The 21772-nt window shown below is 56.4% G+C and overlaps 2 protein-coding genes across 2 annotated transcripts; both read left to right on the forward strand.

Moving 5' to 3' along the window:
* Window positions 1-2718: 2718 nt before the first annotated feature.
* LOC128774531 (testis-specific Y-encoded protein 3-like) lies at window positions 2719-5266 on the forward strand (the record flags this gene model as incomplete). The annotated part of the gene is made up of 6 exons (XM_053893597.1): window positions 2719-2901; window positions 3700-3858; window positions 4551-4628; window positions 4773-4884; window positions 4977-5122; window positions 5216-5266. Coding segments are annotated over exons 1-6 (729 nt in total), but the record flags the coding sequence as incomplete, so codon positions are not given.
* Window positions 5267-12846: 7580 nt separating this feature from the next.
* Window positions 12847-14902, forward strand: LOC128774532 (testis-specific Y-encoded protein 1-like; the record flags this gene model as incomplete). The annotated part of the gene is made up of 5 exons (XM_053893598.1): window positions 12847-12879; window positions 14096-14173; window positions 14330-14441; window positions 14580-14725; window positions 14831-14902. Coding segments are annotated over 5 exons (441 nt in total), but the record flags the coding sequence as incomplete, so codon positions are not given.
* Window positions 14903-21772: the final 6870 nt, after the last annotated feature.

Consider the following 21772-nt stretch of genomic DNA (forward strand, 5'->3'; position numbering starts at 1 on the left):
GTGTCTGTGAATGTATTGTGGCTGGCGCCTGTGAGTACTTTTGCCTGAGACCTAGCGTTTGTGCTGGCAGCGTGCACGTGTCTGTGTCCACGTGCCGCGTGGCCGTGCATCTTTGTGCCTGAGTGAGTGTGTGTAGGCCGTTGGCAAGCGAAGGAAAGAGACTGGGGGCTTTCCTGACTTGGTGAGTAAGGGGGGGCTCCCGTGCCAAAGTGCAGCGAGTGCAATCCCTTCGCGCCTGGGATCGACACGGAGCTAGCTGATCACCTTTCATGACGGGAGGAAAGCCCGGACTTTGCCTGGGTCCGCTCGTCCTGTGTTGCCTTGGCCAGGGGCAAGTTGGGGTTGGGCCACCCATGGCGCAGTGGAGGAGGACCAAAGTTCCCTGCAAGGAAGTGGGCGTTAGTGGAGGGAGGCAGCAGAGAGCATGAGTAAGCCTGGCCCTGCTCCTGGAGCGGCCTAGGGGATCATCGCAAGGCCTTGTGGTCCCAGCCAGGGTATGTGTCTCGGTGAACATCCTCCTGGATGACCCTGCAGAGACAGGCCTGGCTGGTCTAGAGTCCCTTGCGAAGTTGGGGCCCGGCCCCAGGACCCCAATACTGTGGTAGGTGTTGTTCAAACTGAAAGGCATTGCCTGCTTGTCCCAGACAGTCCCTGCACCTGGGACCCAGATTTGTTCCCACGTTCCTGCCACGGGGTCTCCCGGCAATGCGTGGGAGTTTGACAGGCCCCATTTCTCTGGAGGGAGTGAGTTGCATAGGTCAGGTGCACCAGGGTCTGGGCCTGCTTTCCTGTCTTGCCCACCCGCTACGTCCTCTGCTGAGGGCAGCTTGAGGGCTCACCACTGGACCTGTTCCTCTCCCTTTCTGGGTAAGAGTTTGCCTCTCTGTCGGTCACACTGGCCACCCCCTCTCAGCCCCCTACCACCTGTTCAGCCTCCCCCCATCCACCTGCGTTTCTATGCATTGCTGTCACCTGAAGCGGTGGTGTGCTGCCTCATATATCACAGCCACCCTGGAGCATTTCTGTACCCCGTTCGTATCCTGACATAGCCCAGCGAGTCTGGAGGAACCTCTTCTGTGTCACGGAAGCAACATGTTGGCCAGAGGGCCCGGCACACGAATTTGGAAATCCTAGAATCCCCCGCCTGCCTGGCAGCCTCCTGGTCCCATAAAGAGGTAGGGGAACACTGCATTCCACCAAAGGGAAAAGGCAATGCATGAGTGTGGTGCCTGGCCAGGCAATGCATCTCGAGCCTCCAATCCTGCAGTGGCTCTGTGTGGTGTGTGTGTGTGTAGCTTATGCTGTCTGACATAGACCGGCAGGGAGTCCACATCACCACTGCCCTGACAGGGAGGGAGACCACATCATCGCCCTCACTGCACACCGTCTGCAGCTTATTGCTTCCCCAAAGTGGTCATGTGGCTTCATGTAGACCCTGGGGCGTGTCCCTCACTTGGGTCCCAACACTGCATCCCCCAACCCCCCGATACCTCTCGGAGACCCTTGAAATCACGCTGCCTGTGGCACAGGGGGACAGTGTTTTGAGCCAGCGCCCACGCTCATGGCAGCCTGCCGCCTAAGTGAGTGGTAAAGGAAATGGGACCAGGATGAACAGACATACGGCCAACGAAGGCCTGGGGAGGGTCCCTGTGAGAAGATGGCCAAGCATTGTGGGAGGAAGGGGACCGCTGTCTGTGGGACAGACACAAGCTCCAGGAATCCCAGGGCCCACGGTCACGGGTCTTTCCTGTGCACTGCCACACACGGGAGCAATGGGCAGCCCATCATGAGAGGGGGGTGTGTGCTTGCCAGTGTGTCACTTTCCAGGCAACGGGGACAAACGGCAAGAGCGGCGCGCATGATACGCAGCCTCCCCTAGTGTGGCGTCCTCTCCACGTCACACACCTCTGGTCACCGACCTTCCCTAGCCGGTGCACTGCTAGACTGCTGTCATGACATACATGTCTTCTGGGAGCAAGGATGGACGTAGAGAGTATGCAAAGGAGGCTGAGCAGATGGAAAACCGGGGTGCACAGACAGCAGGCGCACAGCTGACATGCGTCTCCCGGACAGCCAAGGTGATCCGCTGAGTGGATTTGTCGGACTAGGGGCACAATGAACAAAGGTGGCGGTGTAAATGGGCAAAGCGGGGAGGTCCCCCTTTACCCGTGTGTGTAGATAGCCGCGTGCCCAGCGCAGCGTGGAATGCAAAGGTCGCTTTCGCATGGCCAGAAGCCAAACAGGGCACCCAGAGCGCACAGAGGGCCGGCTGCAAGCCCCCCGGAGGAGTTGCACTGCACGGGGCCCAGAGCCTTCCTGCCTATGCAACAGACGCGCCCCAGTTTCCGGGTGACCTAGGGGCGGGACCGCCGAAGCCACGCACGCCACCGTCCCTATGATTGGTCCTGAAGGCAGTGAAGCGGCCTGGGCGTGGCTTGGAGCTCCCTCAGCCTCAAAGCCGCAGGCGCACACCTCTCACCACAAAGGCCTCCGAGGCAGCATCGGCATAGCGATAGCCACCGCCGAGGCATCCTGGGTACAGCACCATGCGCATGCGCATGCGCCCCCTCGACCTTTGGGCTCTGGGAGGAAGGGGGAGCGAGTTGCCAGCCATTGCCCTCAGGGCTCCACTCACTGGGTCTGGGGAGGGGGGCCGTGCTTTCACTTCCCGCTTCGTCGTCGGTAGGAGCCACAGTTGGTGTCTCGGGCCGGGGCCGCATGTTGCGCGACTCGTGTTTCCGAAACACTGGGGATGCCCGGAGCCCCCATGCCGCCTTCGACCGGGAACGGGGCGGTCGAGAGACGAGGGCCCGTGGGGACACTGGGTCTCCGGCAGGGCCGGAGGTGCCGCAGGCCGAAGGCTCGCAGGCCACAAGCGAACAGCCTGTGCAGGAAGGCCAGGCCCGACCCGAGAGGCAGGTGGGCGGCCCCAGCGAGATATCGGTGCCGCTGGTGCATGACATAGTGGCGGTGGAGGCGCTGTGGGGCCTGGCGGAGGAGGAGGTTGAGGTGGCGGCCGCGGAAGAGGACGCGCCTGGGGCAGAGGGGCATGAGCAGAGGAAGAAGGGGGAGGAGGACGAGGAGCAGGAGCCGGGGAAGGAGAAGGTCCAAGTTCACGAGGAGGAGGACCTGAAGGGCGAGGGGGAGCAGCAGGACCAGAAGAGCAGAAGGAGGAGGAGGAGGAGGAGGAAGAGGGGGAGAGGCAGCAGGAGTAAAAGATTAGAAGGAGGAGGAGCAGCAGAAGCCCAAGCAGAAGGAGGAAGAGCGGAAGGAGGAGGAGTTGGCGGAAATGAAAGGGGAGGAGCAGGAGCAGCAGGGTATAGAAGCGGGCGCGGCGGCGGCCACGGCGCCGGCCGCGGCGGTGGCGGTGGAGGCATTGGCGGCGGCAGTGGCAGGGGAAGGGGACCAGGAGGAGGAGCAGGAGGAGGAAGGGAAGGCGTGCGAGCCATTAAAGGGAGAGCAGAATTGCAAACCGAGGAGGAAGAGGAGCAGGAGAAGGAAGCGCTGGAGGAGCAGCAGCAGGGCGAGGAGGAGGTGGAGGGCAAGGAGGACAAGGAGGAGCGGGTGGAGGAGGAACAGAAGCCGAGTGAGCAGGAAGGCCGATGGGTGGAAGAAGCCCAGGAGCTGCAGGTGAAGCAGGCTAAGAAGGAGCAGGTAGAGTCAGGCCTCCGTCCTTGCCCTTCCCCACTGGAGGCTCTGGAGGCTCTGGAGGCCCTTCAGATAGAGCTACAGCCGGTGAATAAACAAGCCAGCCGGGAGCACGCTCGACTCAAACTCAGGATGTGGCAGAGGCGGCAGCGACATCTGCAGCAGAGAGGTGCCCTTATCCAGGGCATCCGTGGTTTCTGGGCCAAGGCTGTATCCTTCCTGCTGCTGGTGGAGGGTCCACAGGGGGCTGGGCTTGCGCAAGAGGAAGGAAAGGGAGGTGCCATTTAGAGGAACCCAGGACAGGGACTGGAGCTAAGCCACGCTCCAGTGGCCGGGAACGTGCAAACGTGATCCCATCCGGTGGTCCTGGCTCTGCAATGAGTGTGGGAGGAGGGCAGTGCCGGGGTGGGGGAGGCATGTGTGCTTTACGTCGCACCTGGCACGGAAACAGCGCTGGGAGAGTGGGGAGTGGCGGTGGAGGTCCAGGCCAGGTCGGGGAAATGACCGAGGGCTTCTTCCCACACAAAGCCGCGTGGGGGCACGTTTCTGGGTCCCGCTAAGCATCTTGCTGCGGGGAAGGCGATGTGAATGCCCACTGGTCGGCGCGAGACCGGATGTGTGCTGTCTGGCTGTGTGGAAGTAAGCGTCCTCAGTGTCCTCACGAGCACACAAAGCTAGGCGTGGTTGCGGGCGTCTGGGCATGCACAGCCTCCTGTGCGTGTCTAGCAGAGCCCTGCGCGATCCTGAGACCCCGTGGGCCTGGACGCAGCCTGTGGGGAGGGCTTGAGACCCTGGGGGAGGACGCCAGTCCCGGGGGGAGGACGCCTGGATGCTGTCCACACTGGTTCTCTGGCTCGAGCTCTCTCACGCCCAGCACCTGAAGGCTCTTTGACCTGCGGCAGTTTGTGAACCACCCTCAGATGTCAGCCCTGATTAGTAAGCCCGATGAAAGCATGCTTCGCCACATGACCAATTTGAAGGTCGGCCTGGGAGTGGGAGGTGGTGTGGGTGGCTGGCTGTGTGGGGAGGGGAGGTGGTGGGGAGAAGTGATGTGTTCCTTCCTCAGGGGAGGGCGGGTCTCCTGGAACAAGATTTCACATTTCTGCCCCACTGTACCACGGCAGGTGGAGGAACACAAGTTTCCCAGGGAATGCCGGAAGATCCTGCTGTTTTTTGGCAAGAACTCCTACTTCCAGAATGAAGTCGTTACGAAGGAGTATGTCCTAGGCCTTGATGGTAAGTGTCCACTGACTGCATGGGCGGCAGTGGGTGCAGGGTTGAATGTGATTAGTTCTCTGGCGCCTTCTCACATACTCGTCTTCCTGCAGGGTATAGGGCGTCTCATTCCAGTCCCATCCAGTGGTACCCAAGGTACAGACAGGAGGCCTACAGACGCAGGCATGACAACAGCAGCCTCAACTTCTTCAACTGGTTCTCTGACCACAGCTTTGCCGGCTCTAGCAGGATTGCTGAGGTGGGGCCCTGTAACAAGGAAGGGAGGTGATTTTCATGGGTTCCCCCACTGCGTGGGATAGCTACCTGAGGCCTGGCCTGTCTCCCCTACCAGATAATCATAGAGGATCTTTGGCCCAACCCCCTGCCGTATTTCAAGATGAAGGAGGCCCCAGGAGAGAGAACTGAGAGGGAAAGAGGTGAGCAGCCAAGGGTGTGGGCACGGAAATGTGTGTCATGGGGTCCAGGGCACAATTCTCTTCTGCATGGAGGCACCGAGACTCACAGCGGCACAGGAGGTGACCCCAGGTCAAAAGGGCATCAGCCTGAGACAGGGAGTCTTAAGAAGTAACGTGTCAAAGAGGCTTTGCCCCTTTGGGGAGCCTGAAGGTGGGAAGGGGGCTAGAGAAAAAGAATGAGCAAAGCGGGACAACCAAAGCTGGCTCATCACATAGCACGGTGACAACTGTCATTCCCGGACCATGAACCCCACCCTCAGGCCTCCTACCACCATCCCACATGTTGTCTGGCTTCTGGATCCCCTTGTCAGCTTTGGCACAGCTTATCACACCCTCCCATCCTACTTTCCGTTTGGAAACATTCAAGCAACCTTACTCAGGGCCAAGATAAGACTCTCACCTGTCCTGTGTGTGTGTGTGTGTGTGTGTGTGTGTGTGTGCGTGTGTGTGTGTGTGTGTGTGTGTGTGTGTGTGTGTGTGTGTCTGTCTGTCTGTGTGTACCCATATATCCCAGGGATATGCACGATCTTGAGAAGAGTATGAAGGAGCGTCGCACTTCATCGACCCCAGTGGAAACCCTTCCGATGCTCACCGATGGTCCACAAGATTCTCCTGGCCATGAAATAAGGACAAGGGTGGTGGTGACACGTGGCGCAGGGCGGGGGTCCAATACATTTGAAGAAATATAGAATGGGAGATAAACAGCATGAAGTGTTTGTGTGTGTCTTCCTCTCAGGTTCGCTCTGGGGCGTGTCCATGTATACATGCAGCTGTCCAGAGGTGTAAGTGTTCTGTGCCTGCACATTGGAGTTCCAAGGAAGGGCGGGACGTAGGACATTGTCCGTAGGGATGGGTCACACATTGGGATTGCATGTGAGGTCAGTAAGATTGAAGCAATGGGGACTTGAGTGAGGGAGGCCAGGGCACAAACCTGAGAGAAAGGCCAGTGCCCAGGTTCATAGCTTTCCTGTGAAAATGAGGAAATTCAAGGAAACGGAGAGGCCAGCACAGGCCAGGGATGTCCAATATTCAGGGATTGGGCATGTCCATGATGGTGCCCCCAGAATCCTGCATGGGGACACCCTCAGTCATGTTGACTGAACCGCCACACAGGGAGGAATTCCCAGGGTTGATTACCCTCTGGTTTTCAGACGTCTACCAATGCAGACTGTCTTGTGGACAAGGTCAGGATCTCAGGACCAGCCACACATATTTGAGGGATTGTGAGCAGGTTGTAAGATTGGCGTCCAGGGGAAGGAACCGAGGGACCAGAGGCAGAGTGGGTGGGTAAGACCGATGAAGTTCTGCTTCAGGCAGAGTTGACAGGGACAACATACACACTGCAGAGAAAACAGCCCACTACAGTCTCACGCAACTCCAAAATCACAGCGAACTTTTCTGGTTCCACTTCCTGAAGCTGAGCCTCCCAAACACCGCTTCACTTATTCTCACACACACACACACACACACACACACACACACACACACAAGACTCCTGAAGGAGTCCTAGTGCTGATGCCCTTGTGTGAACTTTGCTGTTTCTGAAAAGACCTCTGGTTACGAATGGGTGGCCCGGATTGCAAGCCAACAGAGGGGAGGGTCGCGGGGAGGTGGGGCTCTTCAAGGGCACGAACACGCCAACCTCTCCCGTGTGCCCTCTGCCCTCTCATCATCAGCCGTGATGAGTCGGGTGATGCTCTTCCTCTGTGTCCACAGGCTTAAGCCGTGTGTCCAACACGCCATGTGAGACTTGTGAGAAGACTCCCAAGTGCAAACACCAGCAGGCGCTCAGGGAGGTCGCCTCGTCCCAGGCAGCCTGTGTTCCTTTGCCTGAGTGCCAGGACAAAGGCTGCCTCAGCCACATAGGGAACGATGGACTTGTGAGGCCTTAGCATTCTGTGCAGAGGTCCCCGGCAGGCCTGGAGCTTAGAAAGGACTGGGACGAGCCTCACCTGCGAAGACGTGAGTGCTGGGATACTCCTTACACAGCAGATGGCTGCTTGCCAGAGATGTCTGTGCTAAACAAAAGCTCCACCGTGCGAGCAGTGCAGTCGACAGAGTTCAGCCTTGTCCATCGCAGGCTCTTCTGTATCCCCATGTAACACGGCCCCCAGCACAGCGTGCCTGACACTGACCTCCCGACACTAATATTCCTGTCTCCCAAGCTGCCCAAGCTCCCCAGGATCCCCACTGCACAGCTCTGCAGTACAAGAGCCTTCTCTGCAGTGGGTCTATTCCAGAGAAGGCGTGGGCAGTCCCAATGCATGGAGGCCTCTTGCCCCTATCATATGCAGACAACACGGTCAGCGGGGTGTCAGCACGCTGTGGAGTTGAGGATCTGTGCGACCAAGCCTTACCTCTTCCAGGGCAGAGGCTGTCGCACTCTCTAGAAGGGAAGGAGGCCTTTCTCTCGCTGCTGTCTGCACACTGGCTGGAGAGGCACGTCTTCTCAGCTGCTTGATGGGTAAATGTCAGGGTACCCTGGAAAAGCTCCCAGTGCTGACCCGAGTCTTTGGGTGTGAACATCCAAAGAAAGTATGGCCAGTGATTGTGCAGTGGGAATACGGCCTCAGTGGTCATGAGGCTGGGCCCTTTGGGGCATCTTCCTGCACAAGCAGGCCGTTACTTGATAGGTCTTGCCGAGCAGGAACACTTTAGGGGACAGGTGAACACAGGGTCCCCCACATGTTAATATCTCCAGCCAATACCTCCTTAGGGGCCAGGGTGACGTTTCCGCCCGGCCTGTCCCAAAGACAAGGTACGGACAAGGTGTGGGTGTGGAATGCACTCACGGCACCCAGAGCCAAACCCTCGAGTGTGGACACTTGAGGTCCGTGGGCAGAGGCCTCGGTGCTCTGTGTCCGAGGGATTACAGCCCTCATGCTGCACACCCGGCATCCCCGGGTGTCCTCCCGTATCCACAGCTCTCCCCGGGGAGCCCTAGGGTCCAGGAGCTGCTAAACCCCCTGCACAACTGTATCTGCTGCCCAGCGGCCTCTTCCACCCCAACATCAGCGTGTGTGGGCTCCAGAGTGCTGTCCCTCGAGAGAGGACACCCTCAGCAATTAAGGAGCCTTCTGACTTCCATGTCTCTGAACCACACGTGTCTCATTGGCCTGTCGGGATCATCACGTTGTTCTCTGTTCACAGGAAATGTCTCGCATTGCCTGTGCTCCTCTGTCTCCCTGAGTGAGCCCTGGCGTGTTTGTGTCTTTTCCTGGCTTTGCCTGTGCCGACACCTCTCTGGTGATGCCTCCTTGCCTGGCCTAAGTGGGCACAGCTGTACCCGTGTAACCGCCTTCGTCTCTGCACACCTGTGTGTTGGGTCAGCTGTGGCTCTGGTGGCCTGTCTTGTCTTTGGTGTATGCTTCTGCGCTTGAGTGTGCTTCCCTCTGCATTCAACCCCTTTCTTCCACTGACAGATCCAGTTGCTGTCCTGCTGTCAGGTGGAGGGGCTTCTGCGTGTTCTGTTCTATGTTCCAGGAGCCAGAAATCCTTCCGTGCCTGTAGGACCTTCGTCAGAGGATTGGGCATGCACTCACTGCCAGCCAGTTAATGTCCCCAAATGCAGCTGGCTTGCTGTGAGCATTCCGTCACACCTCTATTTTCTGTCCTTCTGTTTTCAAACCCTTTGCGCCCGAGGGGCTCAAACGTCACTGGCCTGCACATTGCAGATGCAGGCGTAAATTGTGAAAAGCGGACCGGCAACGTTTTCCCACTTACTCTTTTGCCACGTGGCATGTTCCTGGCTGGGAGAGACTTCCCCCTGCCAGTGTGTGTCTCGTTTCCCTGTGCCTCCTGTGTGTTCTGGTCCCTAATTTGTCCATTACGTCCTACCTGGGAGTCTGATCCATGTTTGCAGGAACGAGGCTGACACCTTTGACTGCTGGGTTCTGAGCTCAGCTTAGTCCACCAGGACTAGTGCGTGCCTGAGGGACACAACGGGCAGTGACGGATGTGCCCGTATCCTTCACGTGCAAGCGCTCCGTCCAGCCACCTTCACCGGGACATTTCTCAGCGACCCCTCTTTGTGTGTGGTGAGAGCACTTGCCTCTGAGAAATCTGACGAGGCGGTGAAGCATTGCTTACGGCTGCCCTGTGCAAGTTAGATCTCCAGAACTCATGCACATGGCATGACTGCATCTTCACACCCGAGCCCCGACACCTCCTCATCGCACCCTCCCCTGATTAGCACCACTCTACTCTCTGGTGGACTGCATGCCTTTAACTCCTTTAGTCTCCTCAGGAATCCATCAGGCAGGGCTCACCACCACTGTGCTTCTGTCAGGGGCTGGCTTCTTTCAGTGAGCCCAGTGCTTTCTGCACTGATGCTCAATGCACCCGCAGAAGGGTGAGCCACACTAAGCCCGGCGGCAAACCCTTTGGCCCTACGTTTCCCACACGTGTGCCTGGTGGCAGAGGTGCACAAGGAGCCCGCCTGCATGCGTCTCCCAGGTCCTCCACAGGGTACAAAGTACCGCCTCAGGAGGCTGATCCGCATCACATGGGCATAGCTCTGCTTGCACGTGTTAGCCTTTCGTATCATACAGGCAGCCCAGACTTAGAAATCCTGCTACCTGCTTACAACTATCCAGCCCTCGTGCTTCTGCAGACCCTCTGTGTCTGTACAGACATTTGAGTCACGGTCTCGTGACCTTCCAATACAGCTTGATGGTCTGTCCTTAGCTTACAGCCTGGGATGCGGTTCTCACTCATTGTCCTCCCCTCGGGTGCGAGTTTCCTCCATCACTGTGGTGGAAGGTAACCTTTATCACCATACGTTGGCTTGAAATTACTGGGCGGATCACCTGTCTGCGTCCGGGGATCCGAAGGAGACCTTGGCTCTTTTGCTCACGGTCCACACTTTCTCTGTGATGAGTCGCTTTGGATGAGAAGCTTGCCAGAGGCGAGGGGGCCTCAGAGTTGAGCACATTTCCTGGGCATCTGTGAGAACTTCGTTGGTTCCACTCGGAAAGCATTGACATTCATGGATGTGCAGCCTCTGCTTTTGCTTGAATTTGCCGAGCTTTGGGACGTGATTTCTTCCCGCATGTGCTGTGCCTAAATCTCTGCTGTGTCTTTCCGGCAGTCCCGTTTGCTGTCTCCTGCTGGTAAGTACAGGACTTCCAGCAGCCCTGTGGGGAACGGGTCCTTGTTTTCTTCCCTGCGGTGCCCTCTTCCTCACCCCGAATGACCTCACTGCAGCTTCCTTCTAGTTCAGCGATCGTTTCAGACTGCCCTTAAGGTCCAGGTGGGAGCGGTGCCTTTTGTGCTGAGGGCTGACCACTGTAGAGCATTCGTCTCTGTGCAAATTGCACAGGTGAATTTCACCAGGTGAAAGAGAGTGCACACTGCAGTTGCCCTGTCTTCAGAGTCAGCCCACCTGTCTCCGCCTCGGCTGCCCCTGCTCTCCTTCCTCCTACCCTCTCCTTGCCTCCCCCTCCCTTGTCTTCTTCCTGTCCCTCCCTCCCACTTTCCTTCCAGCTCTCTTTGTCTTCGTCTCCCTCCTCTCCATCACTAATGCCTCCCCCTGTCTCCGCCTGTCTTCCTTGTAATAGGTGCCCCTCTGTCTCTTCTTGTCTTGCTCCTCCTCCCTGTCTCTCCCGCCAATCTCCCCGGACTCTCCCTCTCCAGGCCGGTCTTCCCCTCCACTCGTCCTTCCTTCATCTGCTCTGCTAGCACGTGTCTCTCTCTCTCCCTCTATAGCTCTGTCTCTCTGTGTGTCTCTTTTTCACTGTCTCTCTCAGTGGACCTTCTGTGTCTGGGTGCATGCTTCTTCAGAATTCTTGTTGGTGCCTGGGAAATGGGAAGGGAACTCGTCTGCTTTCGTGTGTCCTAGTGAAAGCAGGCACAGGGCTTTCTCAGAGACAGACACAGACAAGTCTGCAATTCTCGGTGAAGGGCCCCTACGTGCCCTGCGTGGTTGGAGTCGTCCTCCTTTTAGTGGAAGGTTAGATTTCAGGACCGGAGCAAGCTGCTAAATCCTACTACCCCATCTCCCTGGCGCTCTGTACGGAGATCAGTAGGGCACCAGTGGCAGATGGTGCTCTGGGGGTTGTTCTTTGATCTGCATTGCAGTGCAGTGAGTCTACTGAGCTGTGTTCTTGCAAGGACATGGCGGTGGGGTGGGTCTAGGGTGGGTGTCACTGGTTCTGGGTGGGCACCCACCTTACCGCCGCCCTCAGCCTGACGGCCAAGGAGGAGATACCGTGCGGACGGCCATGTGGCCCCGGTAGGCGTGACACTAAGGACTTCTCCAGGCTTTGCCCCAGCTTCATGAAGAAGGGGCAAGGCACGGAGCAGGGAGTGGCTCACGGCGTGGACGATCCTGTGCTGAATGCTCTGGTGCCCGTAGTGAGGCCTCTGGGGAAAGGGTGTACAAGCGACCACAGACCGCGATACCGGGGACCTCGCAAGTGAAGGCTGGAAGGTGACAGCGCTGAAGAGGACATGCGGCAAACGGGGGCCACGCTGGCACCTTGGCACTCGCTCCAGAGCCTGGACCGGCCATTGGCGCGCGCTTGCTGGCGGCCAGCACCCTGTCTTGCTGTCTTGCAACTGATTGCTCCCCGAACCTGGCCAGCTGGCCTGACCTGCCCTGGAACCACTTCGCCCCCAGGCCGCATGCGCACACTCTTCACTGCCTCTGTCTCGGCCCCTCCTCCACAGCAGCCACAGCCAATGCGGAGTCCTCAAATCCCAGAGCCTGTGCGCCTGCGCTCAACTTTGGCGGGCTGCGGCGGGAGGCTTCAGGGAGCTAATGGTCTTGCGGCCAAGGCTCCCCCCACCTGCTGCCGTTTCCTGTCCTTGTCCTGAGGCTGCCCTAGCTACACTGGGGCCGGGGCCGAGCGTCATGGCCAGCGTGTCGCGGTCCGGACAAAGCGGAGATTCCCGCCGACCCTGGGCCCTGATCGTCCCGGATGCGAAAGGTGGAGAGTCCCGGCCCCGCGGGAATGCAGGGGCGCTGGAGGGCGTGGGCTGGCCGCAGTCCCCAGGTTCAGGGGCGGCAAGCGCCCATCCTGTGCAGGAAACCCAGGCCGGGTGTGAGATACAGGTGGCAAGCCCAGCGGAGGAATTGGTGCTGATATTGGATGACGGAATGGTGGCGGCTGAGGTGGTGATCGGGGAGGAGGAAGAGGACGGCGAGGCGACCAAGGATGAGGTGGCTGGAGAGGAGAATTCTGAGGAAGCCAAGCCAGAAGCAGAGGACATGCACGAGGAGGAGGAGGAGGTGGAAGTTGAGAGACAGCAGCAGGAGGAGTTTCAGGAGCAAGAGGAGAAGCGCGAGGCAGATGCAGAGGCGGAGGAGGGGCCCCAGCTCTCACAGCCGCTGCAGCAGCAAGAGCCAGCGCTGCGTCCTGCCTCAGCCCAGGACCCGCTGGCAGCACTGGAGCGTCTTCAGCTGGAGATCAGCGCTGGGAATGCCCAGGATTCCAGGGCCTTATGGCGGCTGAAGCGCAGGATTCTTCGGAGGCAGATTTCTTACCTGGATCACAGAAGGGCCATCATCAAGCACATCCCTGGCTTCTGGGCCCAGGCGGTATCCTTCCTTGTGCTGGTGGGTGATGGCGGGGGCTGTTGTGCAGGAGGGCTGGGCACTGAGAGCAGGGTGCCTCAGGGCGATGGCCCCCAGAGAGGAGAGCTGGGGAATGGTCCCTGGCCCTGGGTTGGTGTGGTCTGGGATCCAGTGTAAGGCCTTGGACAGGGGCGGTTGTTGGGGATGGGGGGACTTGGTGACTGGGTCTGTTTCCTCTAGGTCTCCGCCAACGTTGGCCTGCAGGCTGGTCTCAAATATTACTTGCAGACACGAGCCATGTGTCCCCATGCTACCAGAGCTAGGGTAGCACAAAGCAGCCTTCACTCAGAGCAGATAAGGCAAGGAAACATTTCGCTGCAAAATGGGAGAGTTACGCAGGCCGCACACCCACCTTCACATTCACAGGCTGTGCACGTTTCCTAGCAGTTCCTTCAAAAGAGAGCATTTCAGACACACACTCATGACCTTTAGTGGAACCACGCCACGCCCCTTTGCCAGACAGTAGGACGACTGAGACCCACTCCGAATGGGGTACAAGCTGCCTCCTCAGACCCTGACACACACACACACACACACACACACACACACACACACACACAGAGGATTCTCTCCTGGTATCTCCACCCCTGCTTCCCTCTCTGTCCTCAGGCTCCGGCTCGGTCCCACCCATGTCTTTCTCTCCGGACTGGCTGTGTCACTGTGTCTAATCCTTTTCCCTCCTCGGCCCTCCTCGTCCGTGCTTCTCGATCTCTTTCTCCCTCCCACACCCTCTGCTTGCAGCGTAAGTGTGCAGTCGGGTTCCTGTAAGCCATGTTATTCCATCTGGACTCAGGAGGCTGGTGACAACATAGGTCTTCACGGGAATATGCCAAGAAACCCAGCCGTGAGGAGGGGTCAGAGCACATGCCGACATCACAAGCTATGATGGGCTGCTGGCAGCCCACACAGGTCAGATATAGGAAGGAACTGTGAGGCGTGCAGGCAGTGGAGTCTCTCCCTGCTGTGTGCAGACAGCGTGGCAGGTACAGGAAGCCAACGGACTGCCCAGTGTCGATGGGGTCTGATGCATCTGCAGAGGCTGAGGAGTGTGGGGACTAGTGTTTCCTGGTCTTTCTGCACATGCCGTGATCTAGTCCCTTGCTCTTAGCCTGGGAGGGTTGGAGGGGGGCTGTGTCTGTTTCCACAGCATCTGAAGGCACAGCTCCTTGACACAGCACAGATTCTGAATCACCCCCAGTTGTCGGCCATGATCGGTGCCCAGGACAAAGACGTGCTCAGCTACGTGGTCGACTTGGAGGTGAGACCGGGGAGGCTGTGGCTGGGGGCCGTCCCGTCGGGTGTGGGATTTGGGCAGGAGAAGGTGAGGCAAAGGTGCTCACCCTCACAGCCAGGCAAGTAGCTCAGGACCCCGAGGGAGGACACTTGCCCCCTCCTGTCCCATTGCTCACGGCAGGTGGAAGAAGTGGGCCATCCCAAGTACCGCTGCAGAGTGATGTTTTTCTTTGGGGCCAACCCGTACTTCCGGAACCCAGTGATCATTAAGGAGTTTCAGCTGAGCTTTGCTGGTAGGGTGTGGGTCCCATGATGGTGCGGGGCAGGGGGATGAGGAGCATGAATCAGGGGCAGGAGGGAGGGAGAGGGGGAGGGGCAGGTGGGTGGGGAGGAGGCCATCAGCTTGCTCCTCAAATCCTCTCTTCCTGCAGGCTACAGGATATCGCGTTCCACTCCAGTCCAGTGGTTCTGGGATTATGAACGTGGAGCTCCCAGTCGCAGGCATGACCCCACCAGCCTTAACTTGTTCAACTGGCTGTGTGAGCACAGCCGCCCAGGGGCGAACAGGATTGCCGAGGTGGGGCCCCTGAGGCCTTCGTCAGCAGTGGGGATGTGGGTGGCCCCCGGCCAGAGAGGAGAGTGGGCTATGCCCAATGTGGCGCCGGCCTGTGTCCTCTTCCAGATCATCATCGAGGACCTGTGGCCCAATCCCCTGCAGTACTACCTGAGGGAGGAAGGGACCAGCAGACAGTGATCTGACGTGCTCACGTGTCGGTGAGAACCCCAGTATGCGGTGTGTTGACCTGCGTGTTGTATGGGCAAGGGAACGTGGGCCACACATTGGCTTGGAAATGGAAGGTCCGCCGACACAGGGACACAGGTAGCATGGGGAGAGGGTGGGAGGATGACAGGGGACCTGCAGAGACTCAGCTGCAAACACACAGAGGGTCGAAGCCTGCAAACCAAATGCAGTTGTGCTGTGGGCTGGGGCTTTGGAGAGCAACTGGGGAGGAGCAGTGCTTCACCACAAATGCTCCCCGTGGATGTCCGCCCTGTCCCGGGCTTCCCCCTGCTCCTTCAGTCTGGATTTGCCTGCCAGTCTTTGGGTCAGGAGCTGCCGTGTCCCCAGGCGCCACTGTGGTGAGAATCTCGCACTTCCTTCCATGTGCCCCACCACGCCATGTCCTCCCGCAACCCGACAGCCATTCTTAGAACTGGTCCAAGGCCATTGGGGGCTGGAAATGAATCCCTGGGTGAGAAAGCAAGGGGGATCGCAAAAGGGCGAGGCACAAGAGTGACACCATCTGGGATGTATCTGCAAATATCCCGTATCATTCTTGGTGTCTGTTGCGTGGGGGTGCGTGTGTGCGCGTGTACGCAAATGTGTCTGCGTGTGCCCACATGCGTCAGGGGCTCTGCATCTGTGTGGGCGTGAATGGCGCAGAGCTTCTATCTTTGCCCATGCAGAAACAATGGAGGACGCCACCAGTGCTGGAAGAGATGGGTGGATGAGTCTCCTGTCTTCTACGTGCCCCGGAGAGAATTGAGGAAGAGATAACGTGTGGCAGCCTTGAAGAGTTTCCACGATGTTTATGTGGACACATACAGGAAGCTAAAAACCCTTCTGTTTTTGTGTATGTGTTTGTGTGTGTTTATGGGGGACGCAAGGAGGCTCGACGAGAACGGGACCTGAGTGTGACTGTCCTAGCCGCTGCCCGGGTGATTCTGTGTGTGCAGGAGAGGTGCAGTACTGGGGTGGGGCCGGTGTTGCCATGTGCACAGAGGCCTGCCTTCTTGGGCAGGAAGAGCCTGGAAGGAGGAGGAGGAAGAGACAGACCTGTTATTTGGAGATTTATTGTATAGGCCAGAGCCGAAAGGCAGGGAAGGGGATTGCACAGTGGGACCAAATTGGTCCATTGGGTCGTGGTACAGTGTGGCCAGGACTCGGGGGGGTTTCATCCAGGACCCTTGCTCCCAGAGGGGTGTTGTGTCCTTGGTGAGATAGAATCCAGTCAGCAAAGCCTCCAGTCAGGATCAGAGCTAAGACCACATGTCCCCGGACAACTCAGGAGCAGGCAGCCTTCTCATAGTCGATGGCAGTATACCTTGCTGCTGCCTCCCACACCCGGGGCTCCTTTGACCCCGAGCCCTGTCCTCAGACAGTGGCTCAGGATGGGAGATGTGTGAGGGGGAGGGGCAGGTGTGGGTTGTGGGCAGCAGCGAGGCTTATGAGTGGGAATTCATGGAGAGAGTACGCACGAGGGCAGAGATCCAGCGTGAGTTCGTGCGAGTGTGTGTGGGCGTCTGTGGCAAACTGGGCCTGAGATCCGTGGTGGTGCCGGCAGTGTGAGCGTGCATATGTTCGTGCGATTGCGTAGCCGTGTGTCTCTGTGTGTGCAGGAGTGGGTGGTTAGGCCACTGGAGAGACAAGGAGAGACACAGCGGTCTGTGTGAATGAGGTGCTTATGTGGGACGGTCAGGTGCCAGAATACAAGAGTGCAGTCCCTTCCCTCCTGAGTCCTGATGGTAATCGCTGGGATGGGTGCAATCGTTGCTGTGCCAGGGGGCTCAAGTCAGGATGCAAAAGGGAGATTGGTGCAAGGTCAAGAGGGGGGCCGAGGGGAGGACAGCCTGTGTCCAGTGGCCAGTGGACCACTTGTGAGTAAGTGTGCTTGTGTGTGTGTTAGTGTGTGTCTATGTGGGAGTGAGTGTGTGTGTGTGTGTGTGTGTGTGTGTGTGTGTGAGTGGCTCTGGTGGGCCGACAGTAGCAAATACGTAGGGGCTACATGGTGTGCCCAGGCTTTGTGCACAGGGTAGCTAGGGAACCCAACCTGTCAGGCTACGTGGTGTGCAGAGGGCGTAGGTATTTCCCTGGAGGGAGCCGTCTAGCAAAAATCTCTGCTCTTGGCAGACGAGCCATGTTTTGTCGCCAGTCAGCTCTTCCTTGGGGCTCTCCTCTCTGCTTCCTGTGCACCAGGCCCAGGGAAAGGGAGGAGCTGGGACCCTAGACCTCAGGTGACTTGAGTCCCCCAGGGGTGCCATAGCAGGGTGGTGTGCGTGATCCATGTGTGGATGGGCAGGTGAGCAGCCTGCCAGCTGCTCTCTGAGGGGACAGTTCCTTGCCAGCAACACCTCTCCCCGCAGCACAAGATCACCACTGTCGCTGCAGCTGGGCTGGGGACATGTCAAGGTGTGTCCCAGAACTGTGTTCCCCTTGCATGTAAGTGGTGCCAGAATGCGCCTCTCAGTCCCTGTGCGGGTGACCCTGATTAGCCTCAGGCTTTGTCGACTCCTGGCCTCATGTAAATGGGGAACTGGGTTCCTTTCTCAGTGTCTCAGCGGTTGCATGTCGACAGAGGATGCTGTGGACATTGTGGTCAGGATTCTGACCGGGCTCCCCCCGCCCTGCCCCAAACCACAGTGGGCAGCACATGGCCCACTGTGTGTGCGCTTTGGGGAGGCTAAAGCCGTACAGCCCCTCCAGTATTCTTCTCAGGTGGTGGACGGTCAAAGGGGCCTAGGGAGGAACACTGGTCCCAGTCTGCTGCCGGCTGTGCCCACAGGTGTGTGTGCCCAGCTCCTTGACGCTGAAGCTGCAAGGCTTCCGCACTGCCCCCAAAGCCCCATCCCTAGAATTTGCGTGTGGGCCAGATGGAAGTGAAGTCCCAGTGACCCTGCGGGATCACAGCGGGTGGTCTCGTCTGTGCCTGGCCACCCACCTACCTGCCTTCCCCGCAGCCCGTGGCCCCCATACAGGGCTTTCGGTAAACACACGGCCACCGTCCAGCATGAGAGGAAAGGCTTGACGGTGTCCCAGTACCGCTGGTCATGTGTTGGCTGCTGCCAGCTGACAGCATGGAGACCCCATGGCCCAGTGGAGGATGTCCGACCTGTCCTACAAGGAACTGGGGACGACTGTACGGATGCATCAGGTCCCATGCAGTAACCTAGGCCTGACCTTATCCGCCTAGGGGGTGATCGAAGCGCCTTGGGGTCCCAGGCCTGGCATACGTGTCGGTGAGCTTCCTCCTGGATGGCGCTGCCGACACAAGGCTGGCTGGTCAGGGGTCGCGTGGGAGGCCCGTTGGGTCCCGGCCTCTAGGTCCGATACTGCTGTAGGTGTTGTTGAAAAGACAGAGCACGATATGACCATCCCTTGGGTGTCGCTGCACCGGGGATCCCGTCGCTGCTCCCAGGTTCCCACTACCGAGTCTCCCCGGGAGGCCTGGGAGGTTGCCAGGCTCCTTTTGCAGGGACACAAAGGCCTGTGAGAGCCCATCCGCAGGGTCCGGTGCTCATTGCGGATGACTTGGGGGCAGTGCGAGATCTATTGCTCCCGTCCTTAGAGGAGATTGTGGTAGTCTTAAGGGACAAAGATGTGCCTGGAGAATAGAAGGATGTCCAGAGGAAGCATTGGAGGAGGAAGAGGACGAGGAGGAGTAGGAGGATGAGGAGGAGTTGGAGGAAGAGGATTGGGAGGAGTTAGAGCTGGAAGAGAAGGGTGAATGATTGGGTGCAGGAGAGGGAACAAGTGGAGGAGGAGGATGTCCAGGATGAGGAGGAGCACGAGCCAAAGGAGCAGGAGCAGCTGGGGGAGGATGTTGAGGAGGACGAGAGCAGAGGGAAGAGGGTGGGGAGAAAAGATAGAGCCAGGGTTCCAGAGCATGAGTAGAAGTGTAGGAGCAGAAGGAGGAAGAGCCCGAGGAGGAAGAGGTGGAGGGAGAGGAGGAGCAGGAGGAGTTGGAGGAAGAGGATTGGGTGGGGTTAGAAGAAGAGGAGGAGGAGAAGGAGCAGTGAATGACTGGGTGCAGGAGAAGGACAAATGGAAGAGGATGATGTCCAGCACCAGGAAGAGGAGGATTACGGGCCAGAGGAGCAGGAGCAGCTGGAGGACGGAGTCGACTAGGACGAGAGCAGAGGGAAGAAGAGGTGAAAGGTCAGAGGTAGGGCAGGAAGGGCAGTAGCAGGAGAGGACCTGGAGAAGGAGGAAGAGTCCTAGGAGGAAGAGTTGGAGGAGGAGGAGGAAGAGGTGAAGGACGAGGAGGATCAGATGGAGGAAGAGGACTGGGAGGAGTTACAGGAGGAGGAAGACGAGTGAATGATCGGGTGCAGGCGAGGGAAGAAGTGGAGGAGGAGGAAGTCCAGGACGAGCAAGAGGAGGAGCACGAGTCGAAGAGCAGTAGTAGCTGGGGAGGAAATTGAGGAGGACGTGAGCAGAGGGAAGAAGAGGAGGAGGAGGAAAGGTAGAGCCAGGGCTGGAAGAGCAGTAGCTGCAGAGGGGGAGCAGAAGGATGAAGAGGCCCGAGGCTAAGACTTCCAATACTGTGTTGAATAACAGTGGAGGCGGTGGACATTCCTGTCTCGTTCGTGACTTGAGCTGAGAGCTTTTGCTCCTTGAGATGATATTCACGTTGGGTCGTTCATACATGGCTTTATGATCTCGATGTGTGCTCCTTCTATCCCTACTTTCTTGAGGGGTTTTACCAGGAAAGGATGCTGTATTTTGTCCATCACTCTGTCTGCATCGATTGAGAGGATCCTGTGGTTCTCGTCCTTTCTTTTATTGATGTGAGGAATCACGTTAATTGTTTTGCAGATGTTGAACCAGCCCTGCGTCCCAGGTACAAATCCCACTGGGTCGTGGTGAATAACATTTTCATGTATTGTTGGATCCGAGTGTCTAATACCTTGTTGAGGAGTTTTGCATCCATGTGCATCAGGGAAATTGGCCTATAGTTCTCCTTTTCAGTGGGGTCTCTTTCCGGTTTTGGAATCAAGGTAACGCTGGCTTCATAGAAAGAGTTTGGAAGTTTTCCTTCCATTTCTATTGTGAGAACAGCTTCAAGAGAATAAGTGTTAACTCTTCCTTAAATGTTTGCTGGCACTCCCCTGGAAAGCCATCTGGCCCTGCAGTCTTCTTCCTCCGGCAGGTTTTTGATTACTAATTTGATTTCTTTACTGGCGATGGGTCTGTTCAAATTTTCCTTTTCTTCCTCTTTCAGCTTTGGTAGTGTATACATTTCTAGGAATTTGTCCATTTCTTCCAGATTGCCCATTGTATTGGCAAATAATGGCTCCTAATATTCTCTTCTTATTGTTTGCCTTTCTGCTGTGTTGGTTGTGATGTCTCCTCTTTCATTCTTGCGTTTCTTTATTTGGGCCCTTTCCTTTTTCCTTTTCATCAAACTGATGACTGGCTTATCAATTTTGGTAATTCCTTCAAAGAAGCAGCTTCTGGGCTCATTGATCTGTTCTCCTATTTTGGTTTGTTTCTTTGTTTGTTTGTTTGAGGTTGTTTTTGTTTTTGTTTTGTTTGATTTTTGGTTTCAATAGCATTAATTTCCGTTAATCATTGTTATTTTCTGTCTCCTGAATGTTTTGGGTTTCGTATGGTGTTCTTTTTACAGCCTCTTAAGGCGTAAGGTGAGGTTGTGTCTCTGAGATCTTTCTTTCTTCTTTAGCAAGACCTGACTTGCTAGATAGGTCCTCTTATAACCGACCCTGGTGCGTCCCAGAGGTTTTGGGTTGTGGTGTTATCACTGACTTCCATATACATTTTCATTGACTTCCGTATACTTTTTATATTCTCTTTCAACCCTTGCTTAGCCCATTCAATCTTTAGTAGGATGTTCTTCAGTCTCCCAGTATTTGTTACCTTTCCAAATTGTTTCTTGTAGTTGATTTCGAGTCTCTTAGTGTTGTGGTCTGAAAATATGCACGGTGTGACCTCGATCTCTTTGAACTTCCTTAGGGATGACTGTTTTCCCCAGCATATGATCTATAGAGGAGAATATTCCGTGAGCACCGGAGAAGAATGTATATTCTGCTGCTTTATTATGAAATGTTCTGAACATATCTGTGAAGCCCATCTTGTCCAGTGTGTCATTCAAAGCCCCCGTTTGCTTGTTGATTTTTCGTTTACATGATCTGTCTATTGCAGTGAGTGAGTGCATAGAAGTCTCCTCCTATGATGGCATTACTAAGAATGAGGTTCCTTATGTTTGCGTTTAATTGGTTTGTATATTTGGTTGCTCTCAAATACGCCACATAAATGTATCCATTTGCTAGGTCTTCTTGGTGGATAGACCCCTGAATTATGACATCATGCCCTTGTGTACCACTTGACACAGTCTTAAATTAAAGTCTAGATTGTCTGATAGAAGTATGGCTACTTTGGCTTTGTTTTGTTGACGGGTAGCATGACAGATGATTCTCCATCCCCTTCTTTTCACTCTGAAGTTGTTTTCACATCTAAAGTGGGTCTCTGGTAAACAGCATATCGATGGAACTTGTTTTCTCATCCATTCTGTTCCCCTATGTTTTTTGATTGGAGCATTCAGTCCACTGACGTTTAAAGTAGTACTGAAAGACACGATTTTATGGCCATTATCTTGTTTGAAGAGTTGGAGGAAAACATATCTATATATCTTTATATCTGTATCTACGTCTCCATCTCCATCTATATGTATATGTGTATGTGTATGTATATGTGTATGTGTATGTGTATGTATGTATATGTATATGTATTGTATTAACTGTATCTATATATCTATATCGATATGTATATGTCTATATACATCTATATATATAATTCTATATCTATTTGTATATATAAATATAATTA

Source organism: Panthera pardus, unplaced genomic scaffold (genome assembly GCF_024362965.1).
Source record: "Panthera pardus isolate Hobbes unplaced genomic scaffold, ASM2436296v1 HiC_scaffold_333, whole genome shotgun sequence".
NCBI lineage: Eukaryota > Metazoa > Chordata > Mammalia > Carnivora > Felidae > Panthera > Panthera pardus.